The sequence below is a fragment of the Mustela nivalis genome (assembly GCF_964662115.1).
Source record: "Mustela nivalis genome assembly, chromosome: 8".
NCBI classification, from domain to species: Eukaryota; Metazoa; Chordata; class Mammalia; order Carnivora; family Mustelidae; genus Mustela; species Mustela nivalis.
In genome coordinates this window covers 118776260-118792107 of record NC_139027.1, presented here as the reverse complement: position 1 = coordinate 118792107, position 15848 = coordinate 118776260, and the positions used below count along the sequence as shown (strand labels likewise).

The 15848-nt window shown below is 49.2% G+C and overlaps 1 protein-coding gene across 4 annotated transcripts in view; it reads right to left on the bottom strand.

Annotated features, from left to right (window-relative positions):
- The window catches only part of TTLL9 (tubulin tyrosine ligase like 9), a 41185-nt gene that overhangs the window by 9576 nt on the left and 15761 nt on the right, over window positions 1-15848 (bottom strand). Inside the window, exons 6-10 of one of the 4 annotated variants that reach the window (XM_082745853.1) lie at window positions 8694-8762; window positions 7976-8050; window positions 6575-6665; window positions 5177-5217; window positions 3889-3976 (exon numbers count right to left, since the gene is read on the bottom strand). In XM_082745853.1, coding sequence (XP_082601979.1) covers window positions 3889-3976; window positions 5177-5217; window positions 6575-6665; window positions 7976-8050; window positions 8694-8762 — 364 coding nt within the window. The remainder of the gene's footprint in view (window positions 1-3888; window positions 3977-5176; window positions 5218-6574; window positions 6666-7975; window positions 8051-8693; window positions 8763-15848) is intronic. The other 3 variants (XM_082745854.1, XM_082745855.1, XM_082745856.1) reach the window with 3 other exon arrangements.

The window sequence follows — 15848 nt, the reverse complement described above, 5'->3', positions numbered from 1 at the left end:
TTCCAGAAATAAAAGATACCCAATTTTAAAGTTATGTAAATGGGACAAAAATACAATTGGAAGAAATGCAAATTTTAAGAAAAAACCCTGATTCCCCATTAAGTCGGTTACCTATGTATTAACCTTTTTATTTGGAAAAACTCAAAACTCATGGAATCATTGCAAGTATAATGAATGCCCATATATACTTCACCTATATGTGCCAGTTGTTTCAGAAATGTATTTTTTTTTAAAAAAAGATTTTATTTATTTATTTGACAGAGAGAGACACAGTGAGAGAGAGAACACAAGCAAGGGGAGTGGGAGAGGAGAAGCAGGCTTTCCGCTGAACAGGGATCCCAATCCCAGGAGCCTGGGATTAGGACCTGAGCCAAAGGCAGATGCTTAACGACTGAGCCACCCAGGCACCCCTGGAAATGTCTTTTTAAAATGGTTGTCTTCGGGGCACTTGGGTGGCTCAGTGGGTTAAGCCTCTGCCTTCGGCTCAGGTCATGATCTCAGGGTTCTGGGATCGAGCCCCACATCGGGCTCTCTGCTCAGCAGGGAGCCTGCTTCCTCCTCTCTCTCTGCCTGCCTCTCTGCCTACTTGTGATCTCTATCTGTCAAATAAATAAATAAAATCTAAAAAAAAAATCTATAAAATGGTTGTCTTCAGAACTGAGAGCAGGGATAAAAAGGGCCTTGTCAATGGAAGAGTAAAAATACAAAAGAACCTTCTGGAAAAGAATCTAGCCCTAAGCCCTTGACCAAGCAGTTACACTTCTGCAATGTCATCTGAAGGAAAAATTTTAAATATAGTAAAAGATTTATAAAAAGTATGTTTCTTGGTGACATTCTATATAATTGGAGGAAACTGAATATTTCCAAATGCCTGTAGCGTGGAGGATTAGTAAACCAGCAAATCCACTCCGTGGAATATTTTATAACTAATAAAAAATGTCTACAAGGAAAATACGACACGTTTAGTGAAAAATAGTTATGTTTATATGGTGGGATCTCTCCTTCATAAACTACAAACAACAACAAAAAGCCATACAAATGAACGTGGGAAGAAATACATTAGAAGAGTAAGTAGTTGTCTGTAGAAAACATGACTAGAGAAGCCTTTTCTCCTCGGCCCCCCTCCACCCCTTTTTGTACATTTCCCAAATTTTCTGATTTGTCTTTAAAAAGCTATACTACTTGTATTGTGAAAACTATACTCTTTAAGTGTTTTATTATTTTTATTATTAAAGAACTATATAATGGTTGTAAAAATAATACAGGAAAACATGTGAAGTTGGAAATAAAAGTTCCTGAGCTGATCCTAATCCTCCATGGTTTTCAGAATTAACAAATTAGTGAATATCCTCTCTCACTTTCTTCTAGACAGAAACATCCTTCCGTAAAAGCCAAATCAGGAGCATAAACCTACTGGTTCTATCCCTGCATGTTGTTATTGACTTAATAGTCTATCTTGGATGCCCTTCCAAGACAGTTCAATTGACCTCAATGTAACAATTTCATACAGATGCTTTAGCATTGCTTTTACCATTCTGCAAGGGTATTTTAACTTATTTCTATTTATTATTACAGTGTTGAGGTGGTTATTCTTGTATTTTGTATGTGTTTGTATATATATGCATATAATATTAGAATAACTGTGTATGAACTATATATAAAAATGTAAATATATATATTTAAGGTCAGATTAAAATAGGTCTTATTATTTTGTGATCCAAATTTGCTTTATTATTTTATTTTATCTTTTTAAAAGAGGTATTTATTTATTTGAAAGAGAGAGAGAGAGAGAGAGAGCAGGGGGTAGAAGCCCAAGTGGACTCTGTGCTAAGTATGTAGCCTGACGTGGGGCTCGATCCCATGACCTGAGATCATGACCTGACCTGAACTGAAACCAAGCATCAGTCACTTAACTGATGAGCCACCAGGTGCTCATCAGGTGCCCCCAAAGTTGCTTCATTGTTTTAAAAGCTGGGTGTGTAATAGAAGCAAATGCGGCAAAATATCAACATCAGTCAAATCTGGATGATGGGTACCTGGATTTCTTGGAGAGTTTTTTCTTCATTTTTCTATATGTTTTAAATATTTTAACATTTAAAAATTAAAAGCAATGAAGAGACATTGTCGAAAATAATGTGTGTTCACTCACTGCACAAACAGCAAAACACATTCACTAGAAAGCAGTCCTGGAGGAGGCTGGGATTTGCTTATTAAGGCCCCACGACCCCAGAGATACACAAACACTTATAAATGGAGGAGAGCGGTTGGCTAACGTGTGCTAAGCACTCATGCTGGGCTCGGCACCGTCCTAAGTGCTTTACGTGCATGATTTAATCTTAACCAAACACATGGAGTCCAAAAACTGAACCTAAAATAGATGTTAACTTGGATATGATAAATGCTTGTTGGAATTACAAAATGAAACAAACATTCTAGAAATGCTGAAGTTGGAAAGATAGGTGGGGAAATTCTTAGGAAATTGCCAGGAGGGCCCACTCCCATTCCAGCATGTGGGCAACGTACAGACAGTAGCTCAGACAGACCCGTCATCGAGAGACAAAACTAAGGCGAGAGGCGGGAATTGGCTAGGAGCATTGGCTAGAAGCATTGGCTGGGCTGCCCACACCAACAGCTCAGCAGACCCAACACCTTCCATTCCTTCTCTCCCACATGCAGGTAACCTAGTTTCATCTCCGTTTTTGTACTGTCAACCTCTTTTCTTCTGATGCCCACATCTAAAAATCTTAGAAACATTATTTTTAATATCAGGCTCCCTGCTGAGCAGAGAGCCGGACGCGGGGCTCCATCCCAGGACCCTGGGATCATGACCTGAGCCAAAGGCAGAGGCTTTAACCCACTGAGCCACCCAGGTGCCCCCAATATTCTAATATTCTAATAATACACTTTTATGCTTCAAAAGTCAAAAGGCTCCAAAATGTGTGTGAGCACCTATCTCCTTCCCCACACCTGTCTCCACCTGCCCAAGTCCCCTCCCAAAGGCAACTTCTGTTTTCAATTTCTTGTACTTCATTCCAGAGATCTGTGCACAGATACACAGATACAGATATGATCTGTCACATGAATGGAAGCATACTTTTGAGTTCTAACTTTGTTATTTTCCGGTTGACAACACACCACTGAGATTATTTCATATTTCATAAAGCACAACCCCCCCCCGTGCCTTTGTAACAGCCACATAATATCCCACTGTGTAAATGAGCTATTCGTTTTATTTCCTATTGGTTTTGTTTTGTTTTTGTTTGTTTTGCTCTCACAAACAAGACTATACAGTGCATTCAACCTCTCTCTTCCCATACTGAGTATTCGTGGAGTATAAATTCCCCAAAGGAAATTGCTAGGTCAGAGCACAGGTGTTTCTGCCTTTTGATAGACATTCATCAGATTGTCTACTCCAGATTTCTACTCCAAGAGCAACACGTGTGTTCCCCCAGCCTCGCCAGCATAGTGTGTTACCAAATTTTTGGTCTCTGCCAGTGCAATGGGTGAAAAGGACATCGTGTTTGAGTGAACACATGAGTCAATGACTAAAGCACCTGAAAGGCTGCAAACTTTCTCCCAAAGGGCTCAGACTCCCCCATTCAAGGACTATGAACCAGTGCACATGGCTGGCACACCACCCAAACGATGGTCAAGGAGAGCAGTTTGGGAGAGATGCTCTGAGCGGATCAGGGCCGCTCTTCTGGGATCACTAGGGGCTCCCCCACCCCCACAAGACTGTCAGGGCCCAGAGGAAGAGATGAGACCCTATCTGCTGTGGCCAGACCACAGCGTGGGGTTCTGTGGAATGAATAAATTCTCCCTGAGCAGCTGGGGAATAGGAGAGGGGCAGGGTGCAGGGGAGATGGGTAGGCAGTGATCCCAGGATACACTGGTCATCAATGCTGCTCAGGGTGAAGCGGGTGTTGGAGAATCGGGCAAAGCCATCCCGGTACAGCCAGGCTCGAAGCGGGATGTACTGCATCCAGGAGGGAAAGGAGGGACACGCAGAGGAGGGAGTGAATAGGAGCTCTTTTGCTCCTCCGAGCTTTTGCACCTGCTGTTCCCCCACCTGGAATTCCCTTCCTCCCTTCCCGCATCACTCCTTAAGAATCTGCTCCAAAGTCAGCCGCCTCTGATTCTATGCCCTCCCTCCCTGGTGCTGGGAGTAGGAAGAAGATGCAGAAGGGAACAGGTCTCGTCTCTGCTCCATCACTGCAAGCAATACCCCAGCTCAGGGTGTGTCTCTATTCCCCACCAGACGGTAAGCTTCAGGAGCACCGGGGCTGGGCCTGCCTCCCACAGCCCCATGTCCTACGCCTGAATACACTGGCATACCATAAAGGTTTGAATACTGAGTGAGTGGGTTGGGGGAGGGAGCATAGCAACTCCTGGAGCAGGCTCCAGGGCTAGGCTGCCTGGAATTGAACCCCAACTCTGTCAGCCACCAGTGTGACCTTGGGCAAGTCACTCAACCCCTCTGTATCTGTTTCTTCATTTGTAAAATGAAGATAATAATAGAGCCAACCGGGGCGCCTGGGTGGCTCAGTGGGTTAAGTCTCTGCCTACTTGTGATCTCTCTCTCTGTCAAATAAATAAAGAAAAATCTTTTTTTTATAAGATTTTTTAAAAAAGATTTTTCTTTATTTATTTGACAGATCACAAGAAGGCAGAGAGGCAGGCAGAGAGAGAGAGGAGGAAGCAGGCTGCCTGCTGAGCAGAGAGCCCGATGCGGGGCTTGATCCCAGGACTCTGGGATCATGACCTGAGCCGAAGACAGAGGCTTAAACCCACTGAGCCACCCAGGTGCCCCCAAGTAAATAAAATCTTTAAAAAATAATAATAATAGAGCCAAACTCTCTGGTCATTAGGAAGACTGAATGAAATAAAATCTGCCAAATACCAGGGCATAGTACTTAGTAGGTGCTCAGTAAAAGTTAGCTGTGGTTACCATGGATGGTTGGCTGAATAAAGAACAGTTAGAGGGCAAATCCAGACCCTGGGATGGCAAAGTGGGATCTGTTTACCTATCCTCCCCCTTATCCTCAGATGCCCCCTGAGCTCTCCCAGGCAGGCAAAATCAGACAAGCTCACATAAGTGCCCCCCAGAATGGCTTCTGATTCCTGTCTCCCAGTTCCTTACCTGTGGCTGGAGGAGGGGACCCTCTTAGCTACTCACCGACATCACCAGCACATAGACACGTAGGTCAAACTTGCGGCCTGTGAGACAAGGAAATAATTTATGCAACAAATACCAACTGTGTACCCAGCAGCGTGCTAGGTTTGCAGCTTATAATGATGGACAGACAGAGGCGAATGCCAATAAAGGCACACAAGGTACAAGGAGAGGGTGACTGGCGGGGAAAGGCCAGATGCCTGAGTGGCTCTGTTAGGCCTCTGCCTTTTGCACAGGTCATAATCTTGGGGTCTTGGGATGGAGCCCAGCCTCAGGCCCCCTCCTAAGCTAGGACCCTGCTTCCCTCTCTCCCACTGCCCCTCCCCGGCACCCCTCCCTGCTCATGCTGTCTCTCACTAGGTCGATCTCTCTCAAATAAATAATTAAAATATTTGTTTTTGTAAAAAAGCCAAAAACTCTTTTTTCTTTTTTTTTTTTTTTTAAGATTTTACCCACGTATTTGTCAGAGAGAGAGAAGACAAGCAGGGAGAGTGGCAGGCAGAGGGAGAGGTAGAAGCAGGCTCCCCGCTGAACAAGGAGCCCAATGCGGGACTCTATCCCGGGACCCCAGGATCACGACCCATGCCGAAGGCAGAGGCTCAACTGACCGAGCCACCCAGGTGTCCCATCAAATAAACAAACAAAATCTTAAGAAATGCTGGGGAAATGCTGAAGAGGTGGGATCAAGGAGGCTTCATGGAGAAGTGGTGACCTAGAGGAAGAGAGGCGCCCTCCTAGCCCGGAGGGGTGGACCGTGAGCCTTGGGGCAGGAGGCCCAGAGGGGGCAGAATCAGTGAGGTCAGCAGAGGCCAGTTTTGAGGGAGTTCGTGTGCAGTTTTTGGATTTTGTTTTGCCAACCATGGGAAGCCCCTGAAGGGAACCTTGTCCCTCTGTTACTGTGTTGGTGTGTAGCACAGGGGACCAGAGCAGCAGTGGGAACCAGTGAGGACATGAGGGGACAGTGGCCAGAACCGGGGTGGAGGTGGTCAGACGGATTCAAGAGCTGTCTGTGAGCCTGATGGAGGTCAGAGTGGGGAGAAACAGAGACCGACATACCCAGAATGGTCTCCGACTTCTGGCTTAACAACCAGGGCTGGAGGGGCTGGGGACATTGGGGACGCTGGGAAATGAGTTGCATGGCAGGGTGAGGGTGAGCTTGGATTTCAGGCTTGCTGTTGGGTTGAGTTGCTGGGAGGTGCCCATGGGGGCATGCCACATGCTGTGGGACATCAGGATCCGGGGTGTCAGGGTGATGTCTCAGCTAGAGACAGAAAGCTGGCATCTCTGGCATCTGAGGGGGGGTGTTTAAAGTCATGAGAAAGGATGGGGTCACCGGAGGAGGGAGAGGTGAGAGCAGCCATGCAGCTCCTACGCTGTTCTGGGCAGAGGCTTCCATCTCACCTCCTATCAGGTAGGGGTTTTCAATATAGCGCTGAGCCACGTAGTTCTCCACAGGGATCTCATCCTTTTGGTCGTCAGAACTTCTTGCATCCTAGTTGTGATAATAACTATTATTAACATTTATGGAACATTCCCTGTATAGGAGGCTTTCTGTTAAGTACTCTCCTCGGGGCCTATCAATCCCTATCAGAGAAGTACTCATGCTATCCCCGGTTTATAGATGAAAACCTGAAGAACAGAGAGGGGAGTGACTTGTTCAAGGTCACACAGCCATGCAGTGGTAGACCAGTAGCCTGGGCCCAGAGCCTTGGCATTTAACCTCCAGACCTGTGCCATCCATTTATATTTAAAAGATGAAAAGTAAGTGAAATTAAGTACTCCCACATGGATGAACCTTGAGGACATTATGTTAAGGGAAATAAGCCAGACACAAAGGACAAATGCTGTTTGAGTCCCCTTAGAGGAGGTCCCTAGAGTGGTCAGATCCACAGAGGAGGAAAGTAGAAGGGTGGCTGCCAGGGGCCAGGGTGGGGAGGAGAAATAGAGAGTTAGTGCTTCTTGAGGGCAGAGTTCTGAAAGTAGATGAAAGCGTTCTAGAGGTGAACGGTGGTGACATTTGCGCAACAATGTTAATATAATTTATGCCACTAAATGTTACACTGAAAAGTAGTCCAAATGGTAAATTTTACGTATGTAAAAGAAAGAAAGGGAAAGAAGTTTAAAATCCAGCCCTCGGGCGCCTGGGTGGCTCAGTGGATTGGGCTGTTGCCTTCGGCTCAGGTCATGATCTCAGGGTCCTGGAATCAAGCCCCAAGTCAGGCTCTCTGCTTAGCGGGGAGCCTGCTTCCCACCCCCCTCTGCCTACTTGTGATCTGTCAAATAAATAAATAAAAACTTTAAAAAAAAAAACCTAGCCCTCAAGCAGCACCAGCTTTTCATGTGCTCAATGTCAGCACCATGGCTAGTGGTCTCCATGCTGGGGAAAGCACAGACACACCCCCTTCCCCCACTCTGTAGAAGGTTCCATGGGTCAGCGCTGCCTGTAGCACCACACAGATGCCCAAGGACATTCCTGTCCCTTCTCTCCCTACAAGTTCTCTCCCTGCCAGCCCAGCTCAGGAAGACAGAATGCCTTCTTTCCCTGCTGTGCAGCACCCTACAGTCTGCAAAGCCCTTTCTCACCCACTGCCCCCCTTCACAGTAATCTTGTGAGGAAACTGAGGCCCCAAAGCAAGTGTCACACACTTGGTGAGGTCACACGACAGCCCATTGGCAGGGAGCCCCTGGAAGTCAGGGTTCCTGGCCCCCAGGGCAGAACTTCCTACACTTACTGTCACCCCCATCCCAAGGTAACCGGGCCTTCCCTTCCTGGGCGCGGGACCACCCCCTGCCTGTACTCACATGGCTTCCAGAAGGATTGACAGTGCTGCGGGCTGGCGGGGCTTCTAAGCTAGTGAGCTTCTTTCCTGCGGCACCCTGCCGGTTTCATGGGAGGAATAGGGAGATGCAGGGGAGGGCGAAATTCACTGAGTACCAGCTCATGCGGCAGGTGCTGGTTGTGTAGGGGGTCATCCTGCCCTTTTCACTCGCCCTGCACTATTAGCCTCTCCAAGGTTCAGAGGGGCTCAGCCATTTTCCCAAGACCACAGAGCTGCTGAGTGGCTGAGACAGCACTGGACCCAGGATTTCCGCTAACACCACATCTGGGGTAGGGATGGCGGGGTGGGGAGGGAGGGAGCTACCTCAGGCTCAGCCTAGGATCTGCAGGAAGAGTTGGCCAAACTCTCCCCGGCCAGGAGAGCAGGAGGCCTGGGTACAGAGGCCATGTTCTCAGGTTTTAGTCATAATAACTCATTGCGTCCTCAGCAGGTCCTATTACTACTATCCCCTATTTCCCTGGGCACAGACAGGTGAAGTATCTTACCCAAAGTCACACAGCTATTAAGGGGAAAAAATCAAGATTTAAACCCAGGCTATCTGGCTTTGGAGACCCCCTTCCCAGGGGTCTGCTCCAGAGCCTCCCTGCCAGCCCTCCAAGCTTTGAAGGAAGGAGTGGGGGCCCCTCATTGCAGCAAGGGCAGAAGGAGGTTTCGGGAGCAAGGGGGAGAGGTAAGCTTACCTTCCTCCAGTCCATGATGTCCTTCAGCCTCCGGAAGAGGAAGATGCCCTTCCCCTGAGAGCGCGCTACCTGGGGTGTTGAGGAGGACAGAGAGGGCGGCCCTTAGCTCCATGTGGCTCCTTGTCGGCCGGAGTGCCTGGGGCACCTCCCCACCATTTCTTCCTCTCTGCCTTTCCCATGGGCTTCCAGCTCTCCCCAGAGGAATGGCTCGGCCCAGCACCATGGGGCCTGGCCACAGAGAAGGCTCTAAGCCTGGCACGAGGGAGAGGAAGTGGGGAGGAAACAGAGGTCCACTTCGCTCACAAAGGCATACAGTGGCATGAATAATACAAAAGAGCAGACAATTAAAAAACCATTTCTAACAGTCTTGGGAACACATCATCCAATTCTTTTTTTGGAAATCAATTTGCCTTCCTAATTAGGTTTTGCTTCAACTAATACTGATCAGTCTGCCTTTACTGAATCCGGCATGGATAATTCATAAACTTCACAGAGTCTAGGGGCTGGAAACATCTTTCATCTCATGCAGAGCAGTCAGCGCCAAAGGCATTACTCCCTCCGTGAAATCCCTCTGTGATGGTCACCTGCCTGGCCTTGCCTGACCACAGTGCAGGGGAGCTCACTACCCTCCCCCACCTCCTGCCACAGCCCATCTGTTGCAGGACAGCACTATACAGCAGTCATCCCAAAGGCATATACTAGGTGACTACTGTGTGCTGGGCATGATGCATTCACAGTGACCTAGACCTCACGGAGCTTTCATAGCCTAACCTCTGTTGAGCTCAGATTTGCCAGCTTGCCTCTGGCCTATAGGGCCTCCCAAATCAAATCTGATCCCTGGGCCCCAGAACAGCCCTTTGATCATCTGTAGCCACGAGCAGGTCCCCCCAAGTCTTTGCACCCAGAGAATGCAAACTCTCTTTTCCCTCTGCTCTCCTCTGAGCATGGCCCAGGTGGCCAGTGTGAGGTTCTCTGTACAATGAAGGGACAGGTGGAGTGGTCAGGTACGGCTGTCCAGGTTGCCCACTGCATGAAGGGCTCCCAGTCCTGAGAGCAGTGGGAGCCGAAACCCAGCCCTGCTATGCCGGCAGCGCTGCGTGTCTGATTCCGGGTTGTGGACACCGAAAAGACAGGGTGCTGTCTTCTGGAGGCTATGGAGGACCGCTAGTGGCTCAGGGGATGCCTCCTGGGCACCGCTATTTTGGAAAGCCCCTTCTCAGTGCGCATAAGGGCTTCCAACGGCTCATGGCCCTGCGAAAAACTTAAATTCACTTCGCAGAAGCAGCTCACCCAGTGTAAACAAAGAAAAGTCACTCAACTTCATTAGTCTCATGGAAATGCACATGAAAATCCCAAGAAGATACCACTCCATGTTCCTTGAGTTAAACAGAGAAAGACAATTATTTGTGGAACATAAGGAATAGCACGGAGGACATTAGGAGAAGGAAGGGGGAAATGAAGCAGGGGAAATCAGAGGAGGAGATGAACTATGAGATACTGTGGACTCTAAGAAACAAACTGAGGGTTTTAGAGGGGAGGGAGGTGGGGAGCGGGGCAGCCTGGTGATGGGTATGAAGGAGGGCATGGATAACACAGAGCACTGGTTGTTACACCCAAACAATGAACCGTAGAATGTGACGTCAAAAACTGATGATGTATCGTATGGTGACTAACATAATAAAAAATTATATTAAGGGCACCTGGGTGGCTCAGTGCGTTAAGCCTCTACCTTCAGCTCAGGTCATGATCTCAGGGTCCTGGGATCGAGCCCCCCACACCGGGCTCTCTGCTCAGCAGGAAGCCTGCTTCCCCCTCTCTCTCTGCCTGCCTCTCTGCCTACTTGTGATCTCTCTGTCAAATAAATAAATAAAAATCTTAAAATTTTTTTAAACCATAAGGAAACTCAAAAAAATAAAATTAAATTAAAAACAAACAGCGGGGTGCCTGGGTGGCTCAGTCAGGTGAGCAACTGACTCCTCGTTTCGGCTCAGGCCGCCATCTTGCAGTGGTGAGATTCAGCCTCATGCCGGGCTCTGTGCTCAGTGTGGAGTCTGCTTCAGATTCTTTCTCCCTCTCTCTGCCCCTCCCTGATCTCTCTCTCTCTAAAATGAATACATAAAATCTTTTTTTTTAAAGATTAAAACAATGAAAAACAAACAATAGCCAGTGTCAGTGAGGCTGTGGGGAGACCAGACCTCACAGCTGCCGGTGGGAGAGTGCACATCATTGGAAACCGGACGGCATCCACGAAAGCTGAACCCAGGACCCCACTCCGGCCCAGAAGGTCCTCTCCTAGGCCCCTACATGGCAGGAATGCATGCACCTGGGCACCCACGGGCACGCGCAGGAATGTCCACGGAAGCACAAGTGCCAGCAGCTCCAGTCTTGAAGCTCCCAGGTGGGTCAAGAGTCACGCGGCGGAACAGGACACAGCAATGGTGACGAGCAGCTTGCAATCACCCACGTCAGTCGGGATGAATGGTGTGAACACAGCATTGATGGAGAGAGACCAGACCATACCTCATGCTTCCCAGGATATAAAGCACAAAGGCATCTATGCTGTTGGGGCCTGGAGGGGTAGCGAGGGAGAGAGGGTCTCGGGGGAGCTGCTGAGGGGCTGGCGGCTTTGCTCGGTCTATGGCCTCAGAGCTCGTGTGCGCAACTTGTGAAAATTTACCAAGCTGTGCCCCCATAACTCGCGCATATTTTTTGCTGAACTTCAAGGGAGACGTTTGATGAAGTCTCCTGCCTTTTGATCTAGGAGCCCCCCCACTCCCCAACCTTCATGGGCTGCCTGCCCTACAGTCATTCCCTCCCTTCTCGCTGGCCAGCAGAGCCCACCTCTCACACGGAGGCCGGAGAGACCACACACCTGTTCTGTTGGCCTCCCTTGCAGCTGTCGGGAACCCCATGACTGGTTCTGGCCAATGAGACCTACAGAGACATCCGCTTGGGGCTTTGGGGCTTCTAAGAATGACTTTCTTCCTTAAAGATATCCTTAAAAATATATAAAAAAAAATATAACCCTTCCTTAAAAAGATCAGCATCAAGGAGGAGGAGGAGGAGAGAGGGAGAGAGGGAGGGGGAGACAAAGGGATGCCTGGCTCTTTTCCTTCTTTCTTTGAATGCTGTAGTCTGAGGTGGTGAGGCTCACGGCTGTCACACGTGGTGTGACACGGTGACATGTCTGATGGCAGAAACCCAATAGGCAGAGGCTGCAGAGTGATCAGACAAGTAAGAAAGATAAGGAGCCTGGGCTTTGAATGGCATCATTGAGCCCCTCGCTAAGCCTGGAACTTCCTATCTCTGGCTTTCTTATTAGATGAGGTAATAAAATGCCTTTATTGTTTAAAGCATTGTCAGTATGTTAGCAAACATGCCTGTTCCAAGAGCTGCCTTCCTAAGGGAACCATCCTCAACAGGGAAATAAACTTCCTGCTTGGTCATATATCAAGGTTGTTAAGACTGGAAATCACCTACTATCTAGCTCCAGCAGATTGTAGTTTGCAAAAACAGTCCCCAAAATATTTCCAGTCCCATATGTTTTTCCAGAACCTTGCTACCCCCACCCTCTGACAAGAGGTGAAGTCGATGTGCCCTCCCCTTGAATCTGGGCGAGCATTTAGGACTGTCTCTACTGATCGCATATGGCAGGAGTGAGGTTGCGTGGATTCCAAGGCTGGGACATCAAGGCAATATAGCTTTCTCCTGGGGGATGGTTGCCCTTGGAAGCTAGCCACCACGCTGGGAGGAAGCTCGGGTCATATAGAGAGGCCCACATGGAGGGCAACTGAGTCTTCCCGCCCTCCACCCTGGCTGAGCTCCCAGCCAGCAGCCCGCACCGACTTGCCAGCCGAGGGAGTGAGCCAGCTTGGAAGCGAATCCTTCAGCCCTCGCGGGAGCCATCCAGCACATGTTGGAGCAGCCAGGAGCCTTCCCTGTCAAGTGCTCCCCAAAGCGGAGGCTCAGGAGCTAAATAAGACATGACTTTCATTTCGAGCCACTGAGTTCTGGGGTGCAGCCATCGAACCCAAGCACTAACGTTGGGGGAATGGTTTATAACAACTGTGGCTGTTTCCTACGTGCCCGGCACCAAGATTTCTGCACCTTAACCTCGTTAAAGCTTTTCCAAAAAATCCTCTAGGTAGGCATTAATACTCTCCCCATTCTGCAGCCAAGGAAACCAAGCAACAAGGCCAAGCACTCTGTTCAAGGTTACCCAACCAGCAGGTGACAAACCCAAGTAGTGAAATCTGCGTCACAAGCCCGAGGCTCACGCACCGCCTGCAAAGGGCCAGGGAGGACACAAAATCACACAACAGACATGGTCCTACTCCTGGGAGTAGCAACCTTATTTGATAATTTGGGAGTTAAAATATATTATTTTTCTAAAAGAGATAAATTAATTGGAAAATAATATGAACAGATTATCAGAATGACCCATACTTTGATTTTGCACCACCTGTGGTTACTCATGACCCTCAGCCCGCTGCCAGCTTCCTGCCCTGCCCCTGGGGGCCATTCATCACGTGGCATTCACGGGGGGTTATAGATGTGATTGGTGGTCTACTCAGCAACCCTGAGTAGGGAAAAATTCCTTTTTTCTCCTCTGCCGACGGAACGCCATTTGTTTTTTGGTTTGTTTAATGTAAGCGCTACCCCCAACGTGGGGACTTGAACTCATGACCCTGAGATCAAGAATCACACGTTCCGCCCACTCAACCAGCCAGGCTCCCCCGAGCAGAACCCCACCCGGATCAGCTCTTCCCAGTGGGCCTGCCGTCTGGGAGTCTGAGCCCTCCCGGTGGTCCCACGCCCCTGCCGCCGCTTGGATAATTCACGCATGGACCCACAGGTGCAGGGGAAGTCTGCTGCAGTGACCTTTGGGAAGTTCGTGTCTTCTTCAAAAGGGACACGAGACCAGGGTGTTCCTTTATTCCTGCGGCAGGTAGAGGGGTGAGGAGACAAAGCTAAAGGTGTGGCAGCCGCACTGAGACCGCCGAGGGGAGCAGCCAGCCCACTGGGGTGGGGACAGATGACACTCTTTGGCTGCCCACCAAGGCTGTTGAGTCATTCCTGGAATCGACCTCTCACCACTAAAGGAAATGTCCTGGCATCCGTAAACTAGAATGAGAAGAACAGTTTTCATCCTAAGCAGATTTTCCCATGGCCTTCCATCATGAATGTGGACAACAGACTACAGTCGTATTGGCCACACCTGTGACTTCACTTTCAAAAGAAACCTCAGTTATTTTTTGTACCACGTTACGGTTGTTGCCAATATCTCAAAACATTGTTTACGCTCATTATGACTTTGAAATTGGGCTAACTGCGGACCAGCTGTTAGGCTCTCTTTAGCTGTTAATGAAACTTCTACGGCCTCAAGAACATTTCATAGTTGGCGTGGCGGTCCTGGTCCCGGTCTCTGATGGGAGGGTCGTGCTGACTGCTGGACCAACGGCCAGCAAGCATCCAGCCATGGGCACTGTGCCTGCCTGGTGCTGTGCCTCTCCTGCAGGGGCTGCTCCTCTCACCAACCGAGGACCATGGGGACAAGAAGACTGGCCCACTCCGGGGAGACAAGGACCTCCTCTGGCCAGAGGCCTTCCCGAGGCTTCTAGATGCTTGTCTTCCTTCCTGTCTCCCACACTAGGGCCTGACAACCGTCCCAGCTCCCCCATTCCCTCCCCCTACTCCTTACAGGCTAAACTCCTGGCATGTTCCATCTTGCCTTGGCATCTGTTTCTCAGGGGACCCACTCACTGTTTAATAACTGTTTTTCAATGTAGTTGCTTCCTTTTATAATCAAATTACTTTATCCTTTTAAAAACATTCTTCTGTGACAGTGTGAAACACAATTTTCATCAGATGCCAAAGAGACCCATAAGAGCCCCTGGCGTCTTGTTTGAGCTCCCGTTAGCTGGGGCTTCTGGTATGTGCTGCCCAAAGCACCCCCGAACTCTTAGAAGATTGCAATAAAAAGGTTTGAGAAGCTCGGATGGGGTAAACTTGAGAAACAGAAGGTTAAATCCTGCTCTTCCTGTCTGCAGTTTGGACAGAGGCCCCCAGAGCTGGGAGCATCTTAGTGGTTGCCCAGGACACTCACAGCCCTGAGTGAAATGTTCAACCAGATCTGCGGACATGGAGGGACTGATGGACAGGCCCTAGGACAGATGGACAGGCCTGGGCCCTGATAGCCGGCACCTGCCTCCTCCCGCTGCCCCAAGCCACGTGAGGGAGGCTAGACAAGCAATTGTGGTCCCAGGTTCTGGGTCCTGTCTACCTCCTGCCAATCCAGAGGGCCTGAGGTACAGGGGAGAATGTTCAGATGGAAAGGAAGTTTGGATCGATGCCATTTTTACATCACCTGGCAAACCCAGGGGCTTGTTCTTACAATCTGAGAGCGATAGCAAAGCTCCAAGATGGGCTGGGGCTCAGGCTCTGTGGGAGGAGGGGTCCCTGAGGGTGACATGGAGGGGACAATGCTGCTTATTCCCTTCAGAGTCCAACTCGCCCCCTCATTGCCCCTGCTCTGCTGCTGCTAAAGAGGAAGAAGAAGACTCAGCAGGCCCTAGGGAACCGCGCAGAGGAGACGCCAGAGAAGGAAGGCTAGTGGCTGCCCTCCCCAGCCCCGCCACGGCAACTATGTGAAAACTCTTATGTGTGGGTGTGCAAGGACAACACGGCTCACAAACACAGGCCTTGTGGAAAGAGTGGAGGGATTTGGTATTTTTTTCCCTCTGTTTTGTAAATTTGGAGTAATGTCCTATTTTTTGTGTGTGTGTGTTTTTTTTTTACATTTTCCTACCCCAAAGGAATCCACACAACAGGATCTAATACCCTAGCCCAGTGGTTGTCAGCTCCATTGCTCTGGAGAACCCTGGCTACTGTATCTGGGACACCGTTAGAATTGCAAATTCTTAACTCACCGCCCCCCAGCCCAGGCCTACTGAATCAGACACTAAGGGATGGAGGAAGGGCTTTAATAAGCTCTCCAGAAAATTCCGATGCGCTCTCAGGTTTGAGAATTACTTCTCTACAGTCTCGGTCCTCAAAGTGTGGTCCCGGGACCAGCTGCAGGGGCCTCACCTGGGAGCTGGTTAGAAACGCGGACTTTCAGGCCCCACCAGGTTCTGCCTTGAACCAGAGGCCCAA